This window comes from Theropithecus gelada, chromosome 7a, assembly GCF_003255815.1.
Source record: "Theropithecus gelada isolate Dixy chromosome 7a, Tgel_1.0, whole genome shotgun sequence".
Classification (NCBI taxonomy): Eukaryota; Metazoa; Chordata; class Mammalia; order Primates; family Cercopithecidae; genus Theropithecus; species Theropithecus gelada.
Window position 1 is genome coordinate 17688762 of NC_037674.1, and position 25990 is coordinate 17714751.

The 25990-nt window shown below is 40.5% G+C and overlaps 1 protein-coding gene across 2 annotated transcripts in view; it reads left to right on the plus strand.

The window, feature by feature from the left end:
* The window catches only part of GANC (glucosidase alpha, neutral C), an 88434-nt gene that overhangs the window by 27299 nt on the left and 35145 nt on the right, over window positions 1-25990 (plus strand). Inside the window, exons 7-12 of one of the 2 annotated variants that reach the window (XM_025389688.1) lie at window positions 3619-3664; window positions 10777-10843; window positions 12458-12554; window positions 14209-14389; window positions 14619-14772; window positions 18020-18841. In XM_025389688.1, the coding sequence (XP_025245473.1) occupies window positions 3619-3664; window positions 10777-10843; window positions 12458-12554; window positions 14209-14389; window positions 14619-14772; window positions 18020-18036 (562 nt within the window). In that variant the 3' untranslated portion in view covers window positions 18037-18841. Of the gene's footprint in view, window positions 1-3618; window positions 3665-10776; window positions 10844-12457; window positions 12555-14208; window positions 14390-14618; window positions 14773-18019; window positions 18842-25990 lie in introns of those variants that run through there. The other variant, XM_025389686.1, reaches the window with a different exon arrangement.

Sequence of the window (25990 nt, forward strand, 5' to 3'; positions counted from 1 at the left end):
CCTGTAGTCCCAACTACTTGGGAGGCTGAGGTGGGAGGATCACTTGAGCCCAGGAGGTCAAGACTGCAGTGAGCTGTGATTGTGCCACTGCACTCCAGCCTGGGCAACAAAGCGAGATTCTGTCTCAAAACAAACAAACAAAAACCGCTTTTTTTTCTTTTGTAAACGCCCATGATTTTGTTCTGTTTTCTTTTAAACGTTGCTCCTTTCCTATCTAAGTTGATCCTTTTACTTACTTATGTAGAAGAGGCACATGGTACAAAGGAGTATATATTAATACACATTTCTATATAATAGTAGTAAAGAATCTCCTTCCCCCTTTGTCCTCTAGCGACCCACTTTCCATCCTTGAAAGTAATGTGTTCTGGCCGGGCACGGTGGCTCATGCCTGCAATCCCAGCACTTTGGGAGGCCGAGGCAGGCGGATCACCTGAGGTCAGGAGTTCGAGACCAGCCTGGCCAACATGGTGAAACACTATCTCTAACTAAAAATACAAAAATTTAGCCAGGTGTAGTAGCGCGTACCTGTAGTCCCAGCTACTCAAGAGGCTGAGGCAGGAGAATCACTTGAACCCGGGAGGCGGAGGTTGCAGTGAGCTGAGAACACGCCACTGCACTCCAGCCTGGGCAACAGAGCAAGACTTTGTCTCAAAGAAAAAGAAAAAAAAGAAAGTAATGTGTTTCCAGTTTTTTTGTGTATCCTTTCAGAAACAATTTATGTATATACATTTTATATATATATTCTTTGACTTTTCCTTTCCTGACACAAATGGCGCCACCTTTACACATTATTCTACACCTTGCTTTTTTTCTCTTAACAGTATGATAATTCTTAATTTCTTTAAAGCAGCTACATAATTTCTGTTTTATGGCTGTACTGTGATTCACTGAGTAAATTCTCTATTGAGGAATTTAAAGTTGTTTCTAATCTTGTTTTACAACTAGTTTACTAATAACCTTGAATATGTGTCATTGTGCAGATATACAAGTGTATTTATAGTATAGAGTCATAAAAAGATAGTTGTTGATCAGATGGTTTGTGCATTTGTAGTTTTTTCTTTTTTTTTGAGATGGAGTCTCGCTCTGTCGCCCAGGCTGTAGTGCAGCGGCATGATCTCGGCTCACTGCAAGCTCCGCCTCCTGGGTTCATGCCATTCTCCTGCCTTAGCCTGCCAAGTAGCTGGGACTACAGGTGCCCGCCACCATGCCCGGCTAATTTTCTTTTTGTATTTTTAGTAGAGAGGGGGTTTCACTGTGTTAGGATGATCTCGATCTCCTGACCTCGTGATCCACCCTCAGCCTCCCAAAGTGCTGTGATTAAAGGCGTGAGCCACCGAGCCCGGCCTATATTTTTCATAGGTATGGCCAAATTGCCTTCCATAGAGGTTGTACTGGTAGTTATAGTTCCATGATTTACATTTATATTTATAATTATATTTGTGTTAGAAAAATCAGATGATCTAACTGGAAAAAATTTTAAGTTAGATTTTAACCTCATAACATTAACAAAAATAAATTGCAGATGAATGAAAATTAAACATAACAAGACAAAAATAGAAGAAAATATAGAACAATATTTTTGTAATTGTGATAGTGTGACATAAACTGAAGAGCCATAGGAAAAGATTGATGCATTTGGTTACTTACACATTTTAAGCTTTGATTCTACTCAGAAAGCAACACAAGAAAAAAAAATAAGCTTTATTATAGACACACACACACACACAGCATGAACAAAATTAAGAGTCAAGGACTTCCAGTTTCCCATCTGGCATGTAAGGAGGTTAGAAGGCACTACTCCATCCTAACAATGGCTAAAAAGCTCAACAAATCAGTTTTTGCCTTATATAGTTTGATGTTCTGTTAGACTCATACACACATTAAGGATTGTTATGTTGGGCTGGGCACAATGGCTTATGGCTGTAATCCCAGCACTTTGGGAGGCCGAGGCAGGCAGTTCTTCTGAGGTCAGGAGTTCAAGACCAGCCTGGCCAACATGCCGAAACTCTATCTCTACTAAAAATATGAAAAATTAGCCAGGTGTGGTGGCATGTACCTGTAGTTCCAGCTAATTAGGAGGTTGAGGCAGAAGAATCGCTTGAACCCGGGAGGTGGAGGTTGCAGTGAGCCGAGATCACGCTATTGCACTCCAGGCTGGGCGACAAGAGTGAAATTCCGTCTCAAAAAAAAAAAAAAGATTGTTATGTCTGCTTGGAGTATTAATCCCTTTATCATTATGTAATATCCTTCTTTATCCCCTCAAATTTTCCTTGCTTTGAAATCTGTTCTGTCTGAAATTAATACATCTACTCTTATTCTCTTTTGATTGGTGTTAGCATAGTATATCTTACCTTCAGAGGTAACCAGTTTACTAAATTTTGTGTTAATCACTTCCTTGGGTTTGGTTTGGTTTTAAGACGGAGTTTCACTGTTGTTGCTCAGGCTGGAGTGCAGGGATGCGATCTTGGCTCACTGCAACCTCCGCTTCCCAGGTTCAAGCGATTCTTCTGCCTCAGCCTCCCAAGTAGCTGGGATTACAGGCTCCCACTACCATATTCCAGCTAATTTTTGTATTTTTAGTAGAGACAAGGTTTCACCAGGGGTTCAAGGCTCGTCTTGAACTCCTGACCTCAGGTAATCTACCCACATCGGCCTCCCAAAGTGCCCAGATTATAGGTATGAGCTGCTGCACCCGGCCTCCTTGGGGGTTTTTAATTGCATTCCCACATATGTATGAATTTCCAAACAACATATTATTTGGATTTGCCTTTTCTAAAAAAACTTTTATGTAATAAAAGTATGCTGTATATATCCTTTTGTAATATATTTTTCACTCAAATTTTTTTTCTTTTTCCATTTCTTTTTTTTTTTGGAAGACAGGGTCTCACTATGTTGCCCATTACATGTATAAAAGTTAGCCTACATCATTCATGCTCATAGAAATACAAACTGAAATACATTTATTTTTTCTACAATTTTAGATTTGGCAAAAACTGAAAGATTGATAAAATCCAACATTGTTAAGAATGTGGGGAAATGAGCGCTCAAATACAACTCTAGGTGGAAGACTAAATTGTCACAGTCATTCCAAAAGACTGTACATTATGGTGCTGTGTTCTGGGAGTAAGGAGAGTCACACTGAGTGAAGGGAGCTATGTTCTACCTTGCTTACTTAGGTTTTGTTGAAATATTATGAGCATGTTTAACATTTATAATAAAAAATGATAAAAGCATTTTTTAAAGAGTTAACAAAATTAAAATACTTCTACATTAAGAAATGAAGTTATTAGATGAATGTTCATCATTACTGTCCAATTTTATAAACTCATTTTAAAATTTTTTTTTATTGTTTAAAGATGAGAGCTCACTATGTTACCCAGGCTGACATCGAACTCCTGGGTTTAAGTGACACTGTAGCCTCAGCCTCCCAAGTAGCTGGGATTACAGGCAGGCACCACTGCACCTGGCTTCATTTTTATTTTTATAATGATGTTATATTTAATACATTAAAGATATAACTTATGGGGTCTCAAAAGTTGGAAATGAAAATCTTTATCATTGAACAAAATTCTATCAGTCTTGCCATTGAGTGAAACAACTTTATTTATGTTAAAACAGAGCTGCTAAAGAAAATGAGGAGGAGGCATCAGTGGACACCTCTCAGGTAATCTAGATTGATCTATTTATTGTTATCTTTTTCACCATCATCATAATGATAGGGCATATAAGGAATTATCTTTCTTCCTTCTACGGAAGGGTGCTTGTTAAATGATCTACTGCATATAAATAGGACCACCTGTTTCTTTGGCTCACCTGGTCATCTCATTCATTCGTTCACTCATTCATTCATAAAAACAGATGCTTCCTGAGTGCCTGCCTTTTGCCAGGCATTATTGCTAGGCAAGGAGAATCAGCCTTGAATAAAACAAATCCCAAACCTGTTCTCATGGAAATTAGAATCTACTGGGAAAGATAGACATTAAGTAAGTAATTACAAGCATGAGGAGTGTTACAAAATTGTGCTACAGAAGAATACAAGAGATCTGGCCAAGATGAGGGTCAAGAAAGACCTTCTGAGGGAAATAATGTTAAAGCTGAAACTGATGTGTTAGTATACACAAGTCAAAAAGTGGGGAAAAGAACATTCCAGGTAGAGGGAACTGCATATTCAAAGATCTGGAGGTAGGACGGAGCATATTCCATTTGAAGAAATGGAATATGTATGCAATATATATTTATTTTAGCTGGAGAAAGGAAAGCAAAGGGAAGGGTGGTATGTAACGAGGCTAGAGAGATAGGCAGGGCAGTGCTGTGGCAGATTTGTAATAATTCTTTTATCTAACAATTATTTGTTAAGTGCCTCCTATATCCCAGTCTCTTTTCATGGAATTGGTGAGACATCATTGAAAAATATAAGTCCCCCATTTATCATGGAGCTTACCTTCTTCCAAGCCATATTAACCTTTCTGAGTTTGTCATAAGAGCAAAGGAAAACTTTGGAACAGTTCTAAGTAGCAGAGATGCATGGTCTTATTCTATTTTAAAAAGATTATTTTGCTGAATTGTGAAGAATGGACACTCCAGAAATCATCTCTCTCTTCATTCCCAGTCAGATGTATCTTCAAAAGAGCACTTTTCACAACATTGATTCTTCCTATCCGTGAGGATGGAATGTTTTATCATTTGTGTCCTCACTTGTTCCTTCTCCTTGAAGAGGCCCTTCACATCCCTTGTTAGCTGTATTCCTAGGTATTTTATTCCCTTTGTAGCAATTGTGAATGGGAGTTCATTCAGGATTTGACTGTCTGATTGTCTAGTGTGGATGTAAAGGCATGCTTGTGATTTTTGCACATTGATTTTGTATCCTCAGACTTCGCTGAAGTTGCTTATCAGTTTAAGGATTTTTGGGGGCTGAGATGATGGTATTTTCTAAATATAAAATCATGTCATCTACAAGCAGACAATTTGACTTCCTCTCTTCCTATTTGAATACTCTTTATTTCTTCCTCTTGCCTGATTGTCTTGGCCAGAACTTCCAATTACTATGTTGAATAGGAGTGGTGAGAGAGGGCATCCTTGTCCTGTGCCGGTTTTCAAAGGGAATGCTTCCAGCTTTTGCCCATTCAATATGATATTGGCTGTGGGTTTGTCATAAGTAACTCTTATTATTTTGAGATATATTCCATCAATATGTAGTTCATTGAGAGTTTTTAACATGAAGGATGTTGAATTTTATCAAAGGCCTTTTCTGCATCTGTTGAGATAATCATGTGATTTTTGTCTTTGGTTCTGTTTATGTGATGGATTATGTTTATTGATTTGCGTATGTTGAACCAGCCTTGCTCCAGAGATGAAGCTGACTTGATCACGTTGGATAAATTTTTTGATGTGCTGCTGGATTCGGTTTGCCAGTATTTTATTGAGGATTTTCACATTGATATTTATCAGGGATATTGGCCTGAAGTTTTCTTACTGCCCAAAATAATTTATAGAGTCAATGCTATTCCTATCAAACTACCATTGACATTCTTCACAGAATTAGAAACAACTATCTTAAATTTCGTATGGAATCAAAGAAGATCCCATATAGCCAAGACAATCCTAAGCAAAAAGAACAAATCTGGAGCCATCACATTACCTGACTTCAGACTATACTACAAGGCTACAGTAAGCAAAACAGCATGGTACTGATACCAGAACACACATATAGACCAGTGGAACAGAACAGAGACCTCAGAAATAACCAAATAACACCACACATGCACAACCATTTGATCTTCGAGACACCTGACAAAAACAAGCAATGGGGAAAGGATCTCCTATTGAATAAATGGTGCTGGGAAAACTGACTAGCCATATGCAGAAAACTGAAACTGGATCCCTTCCATACACATTATACAAAAATTAACTCAAGATGAATTAAAGACTTAAATGTAAAACCCAAAACCATAAAAACCCTAGAAGAAAACCTAGACAATACCATTCAGGACATGGGCATGGGCAAAGACTTCATGATGAAAATGCCAAAAGCAAATGCAATAAAAACCAAAATTGACAAATGGGATCTAATTAAACTAAAGAGCTTCTGCACAGCAAAAGAAATGATCATCAGAGTAAACAGGCAACTTACAGAATGTGAGAAAATTTTTGCAATCTACCCATCTGACAAAGTGCTAATATCCAGAATTTACAAGGAACCTAAGCAAATTTACAAGAAAAAACAACCCCATCAAAATGTAGGCAAAGGATATGAACAGACACTTCTCAAAAGAAGACATTTACATGGCCAACAAACATATGAAAAAAAGCTCATCATCACTGATCATCAGAGAAATGCAAATCAAAACCACAATGAGATACCATCTCACACCAGTCAGAACGATGATTATTAAAAAGTCAAAAAACAATAGATGCTGGCGAGGCTCTGGAGAAATAGGAACGCTTTTACACTCTTGGTGGAAATGTAAATTAGTTCATTGTGGAAGACAGTATAGTGATTCCTCAAGGATCTAGAACCAGAAATACCATTTGACCCAGCAGTCCCATTACTGGGTATATACCCAAAGGAATATAAATCATTCTACTATAAAGACACATGCACATGTATGTTTATTGCAGCACTATTTACAATAGCAAAGACATGGAACCAACCCAAGTGCCCATCAATGATAGACTGGATAAAGAAAATGTGGGACTGGGTGTGTGGCTCATGCCTGTAATCCCAGCACTTTGGGAGGCCGAGGCAAGCGGATCACCTGAGGTTGGGAGTTCGAGACCAGCCTGATCAACGTGGAGAAACCGTGTCTGTACTAAAAATACAAAATTAACTGGGCATGGTAGTGCACACCTGTAATCCCAGCCACTAGGGAGGCTGAAGCAGGAGAATCACATGAACCTGGGAGGTGGAGGTTGCCGTGAGCCAAGATTGCGCCATTGCACTCCAGCCTGGGCAACAAGAGCGAAACTCCATCTCAAAAAAAGAAAAAAAGAAAATGTGGTACGCTGGCAAGATGGCCGCACAGCTCTGGTCTGCAGCTCCCAGCAAGATCAACGCAGAAGGCAGATGATCTCTGAATATCCAACTGAAGTGTCCGACTCATCTCATTGGGACTGGTTAGAGAGTGGGTGCAGCCCACGGAGGGTGAGCCGAAGCAGGGTGGGGCATTGCCTCACCCGGGAAGCACAAGGGATCGGGAAACTCCCTCCCCTAGCCAAGAGAAACCATGAGAGACTGTGCTGTGAGAAATGGTGCGTTCTGGCCCAGATACTACACTTTTCCCATTGTCTTGGTAACCCACAGACCAGGAGATTCCCTCAGGTGCCTACACCACCAGGGCCCTGGTTTTCAAGCACAAAACTGGGTGGCTGTTTGGGCAGACACCAAGCTAGCTGCATGGTTTGTTTTAAATACCCCAGTATCGCCTGGAACACCAGCGAGACAGAACTGTTCACTCCCCTGGAAAGGGGGCTGAAGTCAGGGAGCCAAGTGGTCTAGCTCAGCAGATCCCAATGCCACGGAACCCAGCAAATTAAGATCCACTAACTTGAAATTCTCACTGCCAGCACAGCAGTCTGAAGTTGACCTGGGACACTCAAGCTTGGTGGGACGAGTGGCGTCCGCCATTACTGAGGCTTGAGTAGGCAGTTTTCCCCTCACAGTCTAAACAGAGCCATCTGGAAGTTTGAAATGGGTGGAGCCCACTGCAGCTTCGCAAAGCTGCTGTAGCCAGACTGCTTTTCTAGATTCCTGCTGCCTGGGCAGGGCATCTCTGAAAGAAAGGCAGCAGCCCCAGTCAGGGGCTTATAGATAAAACTCCCATCTCTCTGGGACAGAGCATCTGGGGGGAAGGGGCAACTGTGGGTACAACTTCAGCAGACTTAAACATTTCTGCCTGCCAGCTCTGAAGAGATCAGTGGGTCTCCCAGCACAGCGCTCGAGCTCTGCTAAGGGACAGACTGCCTCCTCAAGTGGGTCCCTGACCCTCATGCCTCCTGACTGGGAGATACCTCCCAGCAAGGGTCAACAGACACCTCATACAGGAGAGCTCCGGCTGGCATGTTCCAGGTGCCTCTCTGGGATGAGGCTTCTAGAGGAAGGAACAGGTAGCAATCTGTGCTGTTCTGCAGCCTCTGCTGGTGATACCCAGTCAAACAGGGTCTGGTATGGACCTCCAGCAAACTCCAGCAGACCTGCAGCAGAGGGGCCTGACTGTTAGAAGGAAAACTAACAAACAGAAAGGAATAGTATCAACATCAACAAAAAGGACATCCACACAAAAACCCCATCCGAAGGTCACCAACATCAAAGACCAAAGTAGATAAATCTGTGAAGGTGAGGAAAAACCAGCCCAAAAGGCTGAAAATTCCAAAAACCAGAATGCCTGTTCTCCTTCAAAAGATCACAGCTTACCAGTGAGGGAACAAAATTGGATGGCGAATGAGTTTAATGAATTGACAGAAGTAGGCTTCAGAAGGTGGGTAATAACAAACTCCTCCAAGCTAAAGGAGCATGTTCTAACCCAATGCAAGGAAGCTAAGAACCTTGAAAAAAGGTTAGAGGAATTGCTAACTAGAATAACCAGTTTAGAGAAGAGTGTAAATGACCTGATGGAGGTGAAAAACACAGCATGAGAACCTCATGAGGCATACACAAGTATCAATAGCCAAATTGATCAAGTGGAAGAAAAAATATCAGAGATTGAAGATCAACTTAATGGAATAACGAGTGAAGACAAGATTAGAGGGAAAAAAAATGAAAAGGAACGAACAAAGCCTCCAAGATACATGGGACTATGTGAAAAGGCCAAACCTACCTATGATTGGTATACCTGAAAGTGACAGGGAGAATGGAACCAAGTTGGAAAACACTCTTCAGGATATTATCCAGGAGAACTTCCCCAACATGGCAAGACAGACCAACATTCAAATTCAAGAAATACAGAGAACACCACAAAGATACTACTTGAGAAGAGCAACCCTAAGACACATAATCGTCAGACCAAGGTTGAAATGAAGGAAAAAATGTTAAGGGCAGCCATAGAGAAAGGTCGGGTTACCCACAAAGGGAAGCCCATCAGACTAACACCAGATCTCTCTGCAGAAGCCCTACAAGCCAGAAGAGAGTGGGGGCCAATATTCAACATTCTTAAAGAAAATAATTTTAATTATTCACAATAGCCAAAAGGTGGAGGCAACCGAAGTGTGTCCATTGATGGATGAATGCCCAAACAAAATGTGATAAATACATGCAATGGAATATTATTTAGTCTTAAAAAGGAAGGAAATTCTGATACATACTGCAACATGGATGAAACCTGAAGTTGTTATCCTAAGTGAAATAAGCCAGTTACAAAAGGACAAATTATATATCATTCTACTTGTAGGAGGTACCTAGAGTAGTCAAATTCATAAAGACAGAAAGTAGAATGGTGGCTGCCAGGGACTGACGGGGGGGAAACGGGGTGTTGCTCTTTAATGGTCAAGGAGGTTCAGTTTGGGACAATGAAAAAGTTCTGCAGATGGGCAGTGCTCAGGGGTTTCCACAGAGACTCCCTCCACACCCCTGGGCACTGCCCAGGAAAAAAAAAATGTTCTGGAGGCTGGCCATGGTGGCTCACACCTGTAATTCCAGCACTTTGGGAGGCCAAGGCAAATGGATCACGAGGTCAGGAGATCAAGACCATCCTTGCCAACATGGTGAAACCCTGTCTCTACTAAAAATACAAAAATTAGCTGGATGTGGTGATGCACGCCTGTAATCCCAGCTACTTGGGTGCCTGAGGCAGGAGAATCGCTTGAACCCGGGAGTTGGAGGTTGCAGTGAGCCGAGATCACACCACTGCATTACAGCCTGGCAACAGAGCGAGACTCCGTCTCAAAAAAAAAAAAAAAAATTCTGGAGATGGATGGTGACAGTGTTACTGAGCAAAGGGGCTTGCTGCCTGATGCACTAGAAACCAATACTATGACACCAGGTCTTTGAGAACAGAAAAGGTTTTTATTTTAGATTGACCAACAAGGAGATAGGAGTCCAGCTCAAATTTGTCTCTGTGCTGGCCTTAAGGCAGTAATTTATTAGAAAGTTTTAGGGAGTAGATTCTGGGATTATATTATAGCAGGTGGTTGGTGGAAGGAAAGGGAAGTCTGAAGAGTCGTCGGGCATGTGCAGTTATCTCTTCATGCTTCCTCATAGGTTGCCTATGCAAATTCAGAGGGAATTAGTATGAAATATGTGGTGGCAGTTCAGGCTATGTTGCCAGCAAGCTTGTTCTGCAGACTCTAATTGGCCATATTGGTTCCAACTGATTTCAGCCAGTTTTTTAATCTCACAAGCAGAGGGTTTTAGCATTTCAGCAACTTGTTTTTTTTTTCTTATCTGCCATCTTATAAGCTCAAGAATTTCTGTTAATCACTGGCTTATTTAACTCTTTGGGGTACGGTTTCAATAGTTGCACAGCAATGTGAATGTACTTAAAGCCACTGAACCTGAACTTTATACTTAAAAGTAGTTGAAATGGTAAATTTTATGTTGTGTATATTTTACCACAATAAAAAATATATAGTCATGTCAGCTGTGACTCATAAAGATGGTTATTGACATGTATATAGAACACAGATTTGATTTGTTAAGTGTACTGACATCACACAGTGTTCTTCTAAAAGATGAACTCACTTTCTCAGTCTTTTAGGAAAAAAATCCAAATAAAATGTGCTATTGTGGTGAACACATTTGTTACAATTTGTAAACTCACTTTGCTCCCTTTTTTGTACCAACAGGAAAATCAAGAGGATCTGGGCCTGTGGGAAGAGAAATTTGGAAAATTTGTGGATATCAAAGCTAATGGTAAAATTGAAACTGGTATAGTATTAAAACAGATCATTCCAAAAATGGCTGCATGATTCTATCTAAAAGCCCCTTGATCTCTGGCACCTAAAACAGGTTACTTTAACAGAAGAACAGAAATCTCAGATCAGATTCGCCATCCTTCAATAATGCATTGCAACAGAGAAATAGCAATTATATGCCTTTTGTGGGAAGTGTAAAAGAAATATAGGCCACATGGAGCTTATGGTCTCGTGGAGGGGCCTAGGTCAGCACACTGCTTGCACTGTTCATTAGATAAGACAGCTACAAATTCCACATTCAATTTTTATGAGAGTCAAGTGATGAGAAACCCAAGTTCTAGAGCCCCTCAGTTGCAACATTTCAAGCCAATGGTTCTCAACCTTTTCCAGGCCCATCATTCGCATGAGTATCACATTCCCATCTGTTACATTTCTTACCAGGCTTAGTGATGGAATTGGGATGGGGGGCAAGTTTGTCTCTTTAGGAGGTGTCTTTCAGGTACTAGGGACTTATGCAGTCAGAAAAGTACTCATTTTCCTCTTTCCTCCTCCCTACTCTGTAGAATAACAAACCCTTTCTAACACCTTTAAAATTCCCATTCTAGCCGTTATTATCCACAACATAGTATAATGATCAGGGCTGACAGAATGCCCCAAATTAAAAGTGGGGGCATGGGTTCTCAGGCCTTCCTTTCTATAACATCATAATCTTTTAATCTTTTTGTTTGTTTGAGCCAGGTTCTCACTCTGTCACCCAGGCTGGAGTGCAGTGGCGTGATCATGGCTTACTGCACCCTTGAACTCCTGGCCTCAAGTGATGCACCTGCCTCAGCCTCCCAAAGTGCTGGGATTACAGGAGTAAGCCACCATACCCGTCCATGTCATAATATTTTTTATCTTCTCTGTAGCATCTCTTTTCCACAAGCTCCTACAAATAAGGACCATTTGATGTCAAATACTTTAACCTAGCATAAAGTCCACGTTATACCTCCTAGTCATTTACATTTTCCCCGTAGCTCTAAAATGATTGCTAAATAAAGGACTTTGTCTTTGGTTAAAGGAAGTTTATATAATCACAATCACAGAGGAGGAATATTTTGAGGAACCAGTTATGGCCCTCCTGGTGCCCTTGACGTTTGCATTCTCTATAGGCAGTCATAGATGAGGCTGGCAGTGAGAATGAGTGACCAGGCACAAGACATTCAGTCATTTCATCTAGTGAAGACTGAAAATGCACAATATCCTTTGCTTCCTAAAGCAAACAAATATGTGATAAGGAAAATTTCGATTAGGAAAAAACTCTAAAACTTTGTTATCATGTTTTATAGAGAGAAAAGAGATTTACTGGAAAGAGGAAACAGAGAGCTTCATCACACAGCTAAGGCAACAGAACTAATACATGACTAGAACTTTGAGTTAAACATTTTTGTATCCCCCCAACACCTGAATATAATATCTCACAGAGGGTCAGTACACAGCATTTGCTGATTGATCTAGCTGAGCCCAGGTCTCTCAGCCTCTAGTCTAGTCATCTCTCTGCACTCAAAATTAACTGAATCTCCTTACATGAGTGTCCTTTCAAAAACAAAACTTGGTGTCCTGGTTTCTACAGGTCCTTCTTCCATTGGTTTGGATTTCTCCTTGCATGGATTTGAGCATCTCTATGGGATCCCACAACATGCAGAATCACACCAACTTAAAAATACTGGGTAAGTGAAAATAAGAATTCTTATGGGAGGCTCTGGTTTCTGTATTGAGATGATTTGAAAACATTTGTTAGCTGTCTGAGCCAGTACTAATACGTGCCAGGCCTTTTCCTCCTTTATATTGCTTGTGGATATTTAAGAACCCTCCTTGAATGATCACTCAGAGCAGTGGTTTTCCTTTTTTTTTGAGACGGAGTCTTGCTCTGTTGGCCAGGCTGGAGTGCAGTGGCACGATCTTGGCTCACTTCAACCTCCACCTCCTGGGTTCAAGCAATTCTCCTGCCTCAGCCTCCTGAGTAGCTAGGACTACAGGTACCTGTCACCACGCCTGGCTAATTTATTTTGTATTTTTAGTAGAGGTGGGGTTTCACCATATTGGCCAGTCTGGTCTCGAACTCCCGACCTTGTGATTCGCCCACCTTGGCCTCCCAAAGTGCTGGTATTACAGCTGTGAGCCACCGTGCCTGGCCGGTTTTCCATTTTTATTTATTTTTTCTATGGTAAAATTAGATAACTGTAAAAACTATAGTACTGAACCTAGAAATACAGAAGGAGTAAAATTATGGAGCTGCTGTGATCAGAGTAGAGGGAAGATCTTTATCCCCAGGTTTCACTTCTACCTCTCAAGGCCTTTTGTGGAACCCTAGGAGAACATATTGTGAAAAATCACTGACCCAGAAAAAGTCTTTTACCAAAATGGGAGAGTGAGCCAGAGAGTGGAATAATGTGGCATCTGATCACCTTTAGTTGCCTCAGGGATATCATGTCAGACTAACACTATTGACAAATAGATGCCAGAGGCATCAGACTAAGAGGAAACAAAATCAAAGAGAAACAGAGTCTGATAAGGTTGCCAGGTTCAGGTGCTGTTGACTTTCAGGTAGGCACAGTGACAAGTCCAGCAGAAACTGTGCTGCGCTCACACTGATCTGAGCTCTGTGCTGCCTCCCCCAATTCAGTTCCCCATCTTCCCCTGCTAAACACTGTGGAAGCCTGTTGGACACAATTCTTTTAACTGCGGAGAAGTACTCACAGAATTCATCAGTGGATACTTACTGTGTGCTTGCTATTGTGGAGTATTCACTGGAGAGAGTCCTCCACTCAAAGGATATTTAGGCCGGGCACAGTGGCTCACAGCTGTAATCCCAGCACTTTGGGAGGCCGAGGTGGGTAGATCACTTGAGGTCAGGAGTTTGAGACCAGTCTGGCCAACATGGTGAAACCTCATCTCTACCAAAAAATACAAAAATTAGCTGGATGTAGTGGTGCGCATCTGTATCCCAGCTACTCGGGAGGCTGAGGTGGGAGAACTGCTGAACCTGGAAAGTGGAGGTTGCAGTGAGCTAAGATCGTGCCACTGCACTCCAGCCTGGGTGACAGAGTGAGGCCCTGTCTGGAAAAAAGAAAAAGATATTTAGAAAAGATGTGTAAGATGTAATCGCATGTGCTAATGTCACAGGAAGTGGTGCCAAAGGAGTCAAGGGAAGAGGACCACATTCACCCAAGTTGGGTCAGGAAATCTTTAGGGAAGTGGCAAGACTTGAGCCTTCAAAGATGCATGGGACCTAAGTGTTTTCAGAGAAGAGTAGAGCTATTCTGTTTATTAATATTAATAATATATTTGTGATGGTAATTGATGATAATCTTTGTGTTTCAGTGATGAAGATGCTTACCGTCTTTATAACCTGGATGTCTATGGATACCAAATATATGATAAAATGGGCATTTATGGTTCAGTACCTTATCTCCTGGCCCACAAACTGGGCAGAACTATAGGCATTTTCTGGCTGAATGCCTCAGAAACACTAGTGGAGATCAATACAGAGCCTGCAGTAGAGGTGAGCTATGGATCATGGCTACGTGTCATACTTAAAGAAGAAGCAAAACCACTGCAGTGGAGTCATAGCTATTATCTTTGTAGTGGCACTTCTCTGCCACCAAAAGCTTTACAGTATAATCAGTGAATATCAGTAGTATCTACTAAAGGAACAGACTGTTACTTATATATGGCTGGATGTTGCAGGTTAAAGGGAAATTTCTCAAATTTTTATTCTGTTCTTTTTCCAGTATACACTGTCCCAGATGGGCCCAGTTGCTGCTAAACAAAAGGTCAGATCTCGAACTCATGTGCACTGGATGTCAGAAAGTGGAATCATTGATGTTTTTCTGCTGACAGGACCTACACCTTCTGATGTCTTCAAACAGTACTCACACCTTACAGGTATTTGCATGGAGAAGTGCCAGTTTCTTGTTCTATTATACATCCTATATCCCATGTGTTATCACTGTAAGTTAATATTTGTTGCACACTGTGTAGAATTTATAACTTACCCAAACATTTTAATTAGCAAGCATTTCTATTCCCATCCTCATCCCATTCAGTTAAGTAAAACATTGCACTGCGTCTAGAATGCTCCACTGTCTAATTCCTAATACTTACCATCTGCTTTCCTTGGAGCTTTTAGCCCCTGGGCTATCTCTACCTTTATCTCAGATGACCAGTATCCCAACTTCAACTTTTCTGTTTTCTTCTTCATTAAAATATGCAACTGGCTTTAGCATGAGAGCATTTTATTTTAAAAGAATGCAAGCTTTTCTCTAAGATCAGAAACAAGACAAGGCATTGCATTTTTACCACTGTTATTCAACATTGTACTGGAATTTCTAGCCAGAGAAATTAGGCAAGAAAACTAAATAGAAGACATCAAAATTGGGAAAGAATAAATAAGATTATAGGAGATGATATGATCCTATATATAGAAAATCCCAAATAATCCACAAAAAAATTACTAGAGGTAGTAAATTCAGCAAAGTTGCAGGGTACAAGATCAGTATATTAATCCGCTCTTGCACTGCTATGAAGAAATACCTGAAACTGGGCAATTTATAAAGAAAATAGGTTTAATTGGCTTATGGTTCTGCAGGCTGTACAGGAAGCATGACTGGGGAGGCCTCAGGAAACTTAACAATTATGATGGAAGGCGAAGGGGAAGCAGGCACATCTAACCTGGTCGGAGCAGGAGGAATAGAGGGAGGAGGTGCCACACACTTTTAAACAACCAGATCTTGTGAGAAATCACTATCACAAGAACAGCAAGGGAGAAATCCGCCCCCATGATCCAGTCACCTCCCACCAGGCTCCTCTTCCAACATTGGGGATTACAATTCGACATGAGATTTGGGTGGGAACACAAATCCAAACCATATCAATCAATAACAAAAAAAAATTAGTTCTGTTTCTATGTACCCTCAATGAACAATCCAAAAAAAATTAAGAAAACAGTTCCATTTACAATAACATCCAAAAGAATAAAATACCTAGGAATGCACTTAATGAAGGAGGCGAAAGACTTGTACACTGAAAACTATAAAACATTCCTGAAAGAAATTAAAGAATGCCTAAATCAATGGAAAGATATCCCATGTTCATAGGTTGGAAGGCAATGTTAAGATGGCAGTAATACAGAAAGTGATTTACAGATTCACTGCAGTCCCTATCAAAATTGCAATAGCTTGTTTTGCAGTAGTGGAAAAGCTGATCTTCCATAGAATTGCAAAGGGACCTGAATAGCCAAAACAATCTTAAAAAAGAGAAACAAAGTTGGAAAATTTACACTTCTGATAGGATTTAGCTGTGTCCCCACTCAAATCTCATCACGAATTCCCATGTTGTGGGAGAGACCCAATGGGAGGTAATCGAATCATGGGGGCAGATCTTTCCCGTACTGTTCTGTTGATAGTAAGTCTGTCTCATGAGACCTGATGGTTATAAAAAGGGGAGTTTCCCTGCACAAGCACTCTCTTTGTCTACTGCCATTCACGTATGATGTGACATGCTCCTTCTTGCCTTCAGCCACGATTGTGAGGCTTCATGTGGAACTGTAAGTCCAATTAAACTTATTTCTTTTGTAGATTGTCCAGTCTCAGGTATGTCTTAAGCAGATTGAAAATGGAATACAGCTTCTCAATTTCAAACTTACTTCAAAGCTATGGCAATCAAAAGAACATGCCACTGCCCAGGCACAGTGGCCCATGCCTGTAATCCCAGCACTTTGGGAGGCTGAGGTGGGTGGATCACTTGAGGTCAGGAATTTGAGACCAGCCTGACCAACATGGTGAAAACCTGTCTCTACTAAAAATACAAAAATTAGCCAGGCGCCGTGGTGGGCACCTATAATCCCAGCTACTCGGGAGGCTGAGGCAGGAGAATCGATTGAACTCATGAGGCGAGGTGGAGGTTGCAGTGAGCCAAGATTGTGCCACTGCACTCCAGCCTGGGTGACAAAACAAGACTCTGTCTCAAAAAAAAAAAAAAAAAAAAAGAACGTGCTACTAGAATAAGGATAGACATATAGACCAGTGAAATAGAATTGAGAATCTAGAAATAAACCCATACATTTATAGCCACCCAAACACTGGGATTACAGGCACAAGCCACAGTACTTTGTCCATGTCACCATTATAATTTCAGTAAAGGTTCATGACCATTCGATGAAGAAGAAATAGTCTCTTGAGCATATGGTGTGAGACAGTTGGATATTTGCTTGCAAAAGAATGAAGTTAGACTCCTATATTCAAAATATGTTATATGTATATCATATGCAAAAAACTAACTCAAAATAGATCAACTATGTAAGAGCTAAAACCATAAAACTCTCAGAAGAAAACGGGTCAATCTCCATGAACTTGGATTTGGCAATGGATTCTTAGATATGACAACAAAATCGTGAGCAACAATGACAACAAATACGTGTTAGAATTCACTAAGATTAAAAACTTTTTTGCATCAAAGAACATAAGAAAGTGAAAAAGCAACCTACAGAATGGGAGAAAATGTTTGCAGATTGTGTATCTGATATGGGTCTTTTATCTAGAATACATGCAGAACTTTCTACAACTCAACAACAAAAAGACAGGCTGAGCACTGGGCCCATACCCTTCATGCTCGCCTGCTATACTGTCTGCCACTGAGGGCACATGCAACCCCTAGACCACAACCAAACAGTGACCCAGACTGCTACAGCCACCTTCTGGCACCATATCACAGAGCAGGGGCCCCAGGCTGCAGAGAAAGAGCTTGCAGGGCTCCTGGATAGAACTGCACTTTAGCAATGATAGGAAGGGGAATAATGCTCCAATATCAGTTTCTGTTTATAATGGTGACATGGGCTGGACACAGTGGCTCACGCCTGTAATCCCAGTGCTTTGGGAAGCCTCCAAAGTACTTCTTTGAATTCAAGTAATCCTCTGCTTTGCTTCCCAAAGGAAGGCTGCAGTGAGCAATGTTCATACTACTGCTCTCCAGCCTAGGCAACAGAGCGAGACCCTATCTCTAAAAAAAAAAAAAAAAAAAAAAAAAAAAATTAATGTAATAGTGACATGGAAAAAATACAGCTGGATGCTTAAAATGAATTTGAATTTGGACAGAGTAGCTCCAAAAGTTCTATGACAGCCTACCTCTTTCACAGACATTGGAGAAAAATAGCTCTCAGTCTGAGGAAGATACCGAGAGAAAGAAAGACGTTGAAAGCATCTTGAAGAAAAGCTCAGATTGGATATGGGATTGGTCAAGTTGGCCAGAAAATATTCCCCACAAGGAGTTCCTCTTTGAAGCATCTGAAGCACACAGCTACCCAGCATGGAATTTAAAGCCTGATGAGGAAAGGGGGCTTTTTCTCAGCAGAATTTCTAAAGAGTTTTGCTGCTGTCTCATCTGGTGGCCATGGGATTGGGGATCTATATTGGAAGGCATCCGACAACTTCTACCAGCACCTTTTGATGAATAATTTGAATCCAGCTTTGTGCATATAGTGGGGATTTCTATCTGAGCTTGTGACACAGCTAACTCAGAAGCTGTTATGGTCCTTGGGTGGCTGCTTCACTTGTTTTTATTTGTTCTGCAAATACTGCTTTCCTAATTTAGTAAATGAAAGAATAGACACTAAAATCATACTGACCTATACTTATACCTATAGAATCAGTTAATAAGGGAGTCAGACTGTTTAATATCTACTGTTAACAATTTGGCAGTGAATTTTCTTTGGGTATTAGATATAAATATGTAAGTATAGTTTTAATATGTTAGTCATGATATAGTATTTTAAAAATTATCTGTAACCTTAATTCAGTTAAAACACTTTATATTCCAAAAGAATGAATGACAGTGATATTAAAATCACTACATTAAAGGGTTTGCCCAAAATAAATATTGTGGCCTTACTTACACTACTGTGGAAAATATTATGTTTAATTTAAATGGATGCAGGTTGTATACTAAAGACTACACTTAACTATGCTAATTGGGCTTAATAAACAGAAAACAAGTTACAGCTACAAATGCCACCATACACTTCATACACCAGATTATTCTCACTTTTGCAGCATAAGGACTTTAATGTCCAACTATTAGGTAATCAACTTGGATAATGTGTCTGTTGAAGGCACCTACTTAGTGTCTTTTCCTTTTTATCACTCTGGATTGCTGAATTTAATCCTATCCTTTGTGCTCAACTTTTTTGTGCTGTTAAAATCAGCTTTAACCTAAGCGTATCTGTGTCTACTTTAAAAGACTGGAAATGGAAAAAAATATAAATATTTTCCATATCCTTTAAAAAAAGAAAAGAAACCATACTTTAAAAGACTAGAAATGGAAAATAGATAGATAAATCTTTACCAAATCCTTAAAAAAAAAAAAAGACAACCCAACTCTAAAATGAGCAAAGGGTTTAAAGAGATATTTCTCCAAAGAAGATAAATAAATGAACAACAAGCACATGAAAATATACTCAACATTGTTAGTCATTAGGAAAATGCAAGTCAAAACCACAGTAAAATATCACTTCGCACCCACTAGGATGGCTAAATCCAAAAAATGGAAAAACATAAGTGTTTACGAGGATGTAGAGAAATTGGAACATTGCCGGTGGAAATGTAAAATGGTTCAGCCATTGCAGAAAACAGTTTGGCATTTCCTCAAAACGTTAAACATAGAATTACCATATGAACCAGTGTGATGGTTAATTTTATGTGTCAATTTGTCTAGTTTAGATGTCTCTGTGAAGGTATTTTTTAATGAGATTAACATTTAAGTCAGTAGACTTTGAAGAAAGCAGATTACTCTCCATAATGAGAGTGGGCCTCATCCAGTAGTTGAAGGCCTTGGAGAAAAAGACTAAGGTCCCTGGGGAAAACAGAATATTTCCAGCTTGCCTTCAGGCTCAAGCTGCAGCATCAACTCTTCCCTGGTTCTCTAGTATGCCAGTATCTCCTGCAAAACTCAGACTTGCCAGCCCCTACAATCACATGAGCCAGTTACTTTAAGTAAATCAGTATTTGTATGTCTCTCTCTGTGTGTATACATAATTTATAAATATATAAATATATTCAATATAAATCCTATTAATTCTGTTTCTCTGAAAAACCCTGTGTTCTCTGAAGAACCCTAACTGATACACCCAGCAATTCTACTCCTAGGAATATGCACAAGGGAATTGAAAGCAGGGACTCAACAGATACATGTATGCCAATGATCACTGTAGCATTATTCATGACTGTAGGATCCAGCCTTACGGAGCTTAGTGGGTGTTCTCCCCATGTGTAGAGACGAGAGATTGTAAGAAATAAAGATACAAGACAAAGAGATAAAGAGAAAACAGCTGGGCCCCGGGGACCACTACCACCAAGACGCGGAGACCGGTAGTGGCCCTGAATGACTGGGCACGCTGATATTTATTGCGTACAAGACAAGGGGGGCAGGGTAAGGAAGGTGAGTTGTCCTAGTGATTGATAAGGTCAAGCAAGTCGTGATCATGGGACAGGGGGCCCTTCCCTTTTAGGTAGTCAAAGCAGAGAGGAAAGGCAGCATACATCAGTGTTTTCTTCTGTGCACTTGTAAGAAGATCAAAGACTTTAAGACTTTCACTATTTCTTCTACCACTACCTACTACGAACTTCAAAGAGGAACCAGGAGTATGGGAGGAACATGAGAGTGGACAAGGAGCGTGACCACTGAAGCACAGCACCGCAGGGAGGGGTTTAAGCCTCCAGATGACTGTGGGCAGGCCTGAATGATATCCAGCCTCCCACAAGAAGCTGGTGGAGCAGAGTGTTCTCTGACTCCTCCAAGGAAAGAGAGACTCCCTTTCGTGGTCTGCTAAGTAACGGGTGCCTTCCCAGTCACTGGCGTTACCGCTTGACCAAGGAGCCCTCAGGCGGCCCTTATGCAGGTGTGACAGAGGGCTCACCTCTTGCCTTCTAGGTCACTTCTCACAATGTCCCTTCTGTACCTGACCCTATACCCACCAGTTATTCCTAGGTTATATTAGTAATGCAACAAAGAGTAATATTAAAAGCTAATGATTAATAATGTTTATACTAATGTTTGATAACTATCCATGATCATCTCTATATCTAATTTGTATTGTAACTATTCTTTATTCTAACTATTTTCTTTATTATACTGCTACAGTTTGTGCCTTCAGTCTCTTGCCTTGGCACCTGGGTAATCCTTCACCCACACATGATAACCAAAAGGTAGAAACAATCCAAGTGCCCATCAAAGATTAACAAATAAAATGTGGTATATACATATAACAGAATATTATTCAGCTATAAAAAGAAATGAAGTTCTGATACATGCTGCAACATGAATGAACCTTGAAAATATGGAAAATGAAATAAGACAGTCATGAAAGGACAAGTGCTATACAATCCACTTATATGAAGTAGCTACAATATGCAAATTTGTCAAGACAGAGATTAGAGGGGGCTGACAGGTGTGAGTGACGGGGATTTACTGCTTACTGATTACAGAGTTTCTGCTTGGGGTGATGTAAAGTTTTTAGAAATAGTGGTAATGCTTGTCCTACATGGTGAATGTGATTAATGCCACTGAATTGGATACTTGGAAATGATTAAAATGGCAAATTTTGCTATACATGTTTTACCACAATTTTTAAGAATCAGTAATGTAATATGCCATAAAAACCCACATTGAATTGTGCATTTTAGATGGGTGAATTGCATGGTATGTGAATTCAGTAAAGCTGTTAAAAATAAAAGTGTTGCAGCATCATTTCTGCTGCATTCAGTTGATAAAAGCAAGCTAAGTCTAGCCCATGTTCAAGGGTGTTCAATTCCAATTGCGACGGGAGGAATGACAATTTATGGATATGGGTACCCATGCAGGAATAAGTGCTATCAAAGCCCACCTGCAGCTACATTCCACATTGTTATTAGTGAGAATGCTGGTTTATGATAAAGCTCTTCAAAAATACTGGATCTCCCACCATGTTCAAAGACGGTAAAGATTATTTGTGGACTCCTACTGAGGGTTTAGCTCAATCATACACCATACCCACCTCCGTCTCCCACCCAATCTAGTTATATCACAATTTTTGGTTAAATCAATATTCAGTGTTTACATTTTTCACATGCTCAAGGGTGTCTGATACTTTATCCAGTCTACTTCTTTCCCTGGAGACTATCTTCCCTACCAGAGCTCTTCATCTTTCTCCTCCCATCTGGACCATTGCTCTCTAGGTTCCCTGCAAAGCTTTCATCTCAGAACTTACCTTCACTGTTTTCTGGTGTTGTATCCCTCCTTTCTTCAGTTCCTTGTTTTTCTCTTTTCTGATGTATTCCCTTGTTGTGTTTATTTGTTTGTAGCATCTTCTGGTAGTTTCCCAAGAACGTTTGCATTGGAGGTACTCTTTTTGCCTCCTTGCAGGTATGAAACCATCTTTTTTCCTACCTTTACCCTTGGTTGATAATTTGCCTATCAGGGCTGAATATTCTTTCTCTGAGAATTTGAAGGCATTTCTCCTCAGAAATAATATCACACACATCTACAACCATCTGATCTTTGACAAACCTGACAAAAAAAAAAAAAAAGAAATGAGGAAAGGATTCCGTATTTAATAAATGGTGCTGGGAAAACTGGCTAGCCGTAAGTAGAAAGCTGAAATTGGATCCTTTCCTTACACTTTATACAAAAATTAATTCAAGATGGATTAGAGACTTAAATGTCAGACCTAAAATCATAAAAACCCTAGAAGAAAACCTAGGCAATACCATTCAGGACATAGGCATGGGCAAGGACTTCATGTCTAAAACACCAAAAGCAACGGCAACAAAAGCCAACATTGACAAATGGGATCTAATTAAACTAAAGAGCTTTTGCACAGCAAAAGAAACTGCCATCAGAGTGAACAGGCAACCTGCAGAATGGGAGAAAATTCCTGCAATCTACTCATCTGACAAAGGGCTAATATCCAGAACCTACAAAGAACTCAAACAAATTTACAAGAAAAAACAACCCCATCAAAAAGTGGGCAAAGGATATGAACAGACACTTCTCAAAAGAAGACATTTATTCAGCCAACAGACACATGAAAAAATGTTTATCATCACTGGCCATCAGAGAAATGAAAATCAAAACCACAACGAGATACCATCTCACACCAGTTAGAATGGCAATCATTAAAAAGTCAAGAAACAACAGGTGCTGGAGAGGATGTGGAGAAATAGGAACACTTTTACACTGTTGGTGGTACTGTAAACTAGATCAACCATTGTGGAAGACAGTGTGGCAATTCCTCAGGGACCTAGAACTAGAAATACCATTTGACCCAGCCATCCCATTACTGTGTATATACCCAAAGGATTATAAATCATGCTGCTATAAAGACACATGCACACGTGTGTTTATTGCGGCACTATTCACAATAGCAAAGACTTGGAACCAACCCAGATGTCCATCAGTGACAGACTGGATTAAGAAAATGTGGCACCATCCTGGCCAACATGGTGAAACCCTGTCTCTACTAAAAATACAAAAAATCAGCCAGGCGTGGTGGCGGGCGCCTGTAGTCCCAGCTACTCGGGAGGCTCAGGCAGGAGAATGCCATGAACCTAGGAGGCGGAGCTTGCAGTGAGCCGAGATCGTGCCACTGCACTCCAGCCTGGGCTACAGAGCGAGACTCTGTCTTAAAAAAAAAAAAAAAAAGAAAATGTGGCACATATACACCTATACAGCTGGGCCCCAGGTAATCTATGCAGCTATAAAAAAGGATGAGTTTTATAGCTGGGCCCTGGGAATACTATGCAGCTATAAAAAAGGATGAGTTCATGTCCTTTGTAGGGACATGGATGCAGTTGGAAACCATCATTCTCAGCAAACTATCGCAAGAACAGAAAACCAAACACCGCATGTTCTCACTCATAGATGGGAACTGAACAATTAGAACACCTGGACACAGGGTGGGGAACATCACACACCGGGGCCTGTTGTGGGGTGGGGGGACGGGGGAGGGATAGCATTAGGAGATATACCTAATGTAAATGACGAGTTAATGGGTACAGCACACCCACATGGCACATGTATACATATGTAACAAACCTGCACATTGTGCACACATACCCTAGAACATAAAGTATTAAAAAAGAAAAGATAGACTTGAACAACATTAAAAAAAAAGAATTTGAAGGCATTTCTTTTATTGTCTTCTACCTTCTTGCTCCAAAACCATTCTTTATTTTATTTTTTTTTTTATTTTTTTTTTAAATTTATTTATTATTATACTTTAAGTTGTAGGGTACATGTGCATAACGTGCAGGTTTGTTACATATGTATACTTGTGCCATGTTGGTCTGCTGCACCCATCAACTCGTCATTTGCATCAGGTATAACTCCCAATGCAATCCCTCCCTCCAAAACCATTCTTAATTCTATTCCTTTGTTCCTCTGTGTGTAATCTATCTTTTCTCTCTGAAATACCTTCTCTTTATCATTAACATTCCAAATTTCCAGTATTCTGAAATTTTATAATAAAATCCCTTGATGGAGATCTTTTGTTTGTTTGTTTGAGTCAGGATTTTGCTCTATGCCCAGGTTGGAGTGCAGTGGTGTCATCATGGTTCACTGCAGCATCAAACTCCTGGGCTCAAGTGATCATCACACCTCAGAATCCTGAGTAGATGGGACTTACAGGCATGTGCCACCATGCCCAACTAATTTTTTCATTTTTTGTATAGGCAGGGTTTCCCTAGGTTACCTAGGCTAGTCTTAAAACCCTAGGCTCAAGGGATCCGCCCACCTTGGCCTCCCAAAGTGCTCTGCAGGGATTACAGGTGTGAGCCACTGTGACTGGCCCTAGGTCTTTTAAAATAATCATTGTTCTGGATGTTAGATGTGGACCCCTTCAATCCTGAGAATTGTGTCCTTCAGTTCTGAGAAACTGTTTTGTATTATTCCTTAGATTAATTTTTCCCTTCCTTCTTTCTACTCTACGGATTTTATAATCTCCTTTTCCTTTTTTTGCCTAGTTTTTGAGCAATTTTCTCAATTTTATCTTCTAGGCCTTCCATTTATGCTATCATGTTTCTGCTTTCTAGGAGCTCTTTCTTATCCTCTGATGGTTCCTTGGTTTTTGTTTTCATGTTATGCAAAGCAATGGCAAAACATTTATTATCCTGAAATGTGTACATCCTATTTTTTTTCAAGTAGCAAATTTGTTGGTGATGTAATTTATTTAACCTGTTTCAGTTGGACAGACTCATGATCATTGCTGCTCTGTATAATTTCAAGTCTGATGATAAGTTTTTTGTTTTTTTGTTTTTAGGAGACAGGGTCTCACTCTGTTGCCCAGGCTGGAGTGCAGTGGCGTGACCATGGCTCACTGCAGCCTCTAGCTCCTGGGCTCAAGCGATCCTTCCAGTTTAGCCTCCTAAGTAGCTGTGGCTGTGGGCATGTGCCACATGCCCAGCTAATTCTTTTTATTTATGTACTTTAATTTTTTTGTTGAGATGGGGTCTTGCTATGTTGCCCAGGTTAGTCTTGAACTCCTGGTCTCAATCAATCCTCTTGCCTCATCTTTCCAAAGCACTGAGATCTTCTAAGTATTTTTACCCCACTTCTAAAACTTGATGAGGAATTCAAAATAGCACACCGCATTAAATGACATTTATTGTTTTATAAATTGTATACAGGTTGAGTATTCCATGCTTGGGACTCTAGAGTGTTTCAGATTTGGGATTATTTTGAATTTTTGAATATTTTCATTAAACTTACTGGTTGAACATTCCAATCTGAAAATCCAAAACCCAAAATGCTCCAATGAGCATTTCCTTTGAGTGTCATGTTGGTGTTCAAAAAGTTTCAGATTTTAGAGGCCAGGTGTGGTGGCTCATGACTGTAATCCGAGCACTTTGGGGGGCCAAGGTGGGTGATCACCTAAGGTCAGGAGTTTGAGACCAGCCTAGTCAACATGGTGAAACCCCGTCTCTACTAAAAAGTACAAAAATTAGCTGGGCATGGTGGCACGCACCTGTAGTCCCAGCTACTCAGGAGGCTGAGGCAGGAGAATTGCTTGAACCCAGAGGCAGAGGTTGCAGTGAGCCAAGATCGCACCACTGCACTCTAGCCTGGGTGACAGAGCTAG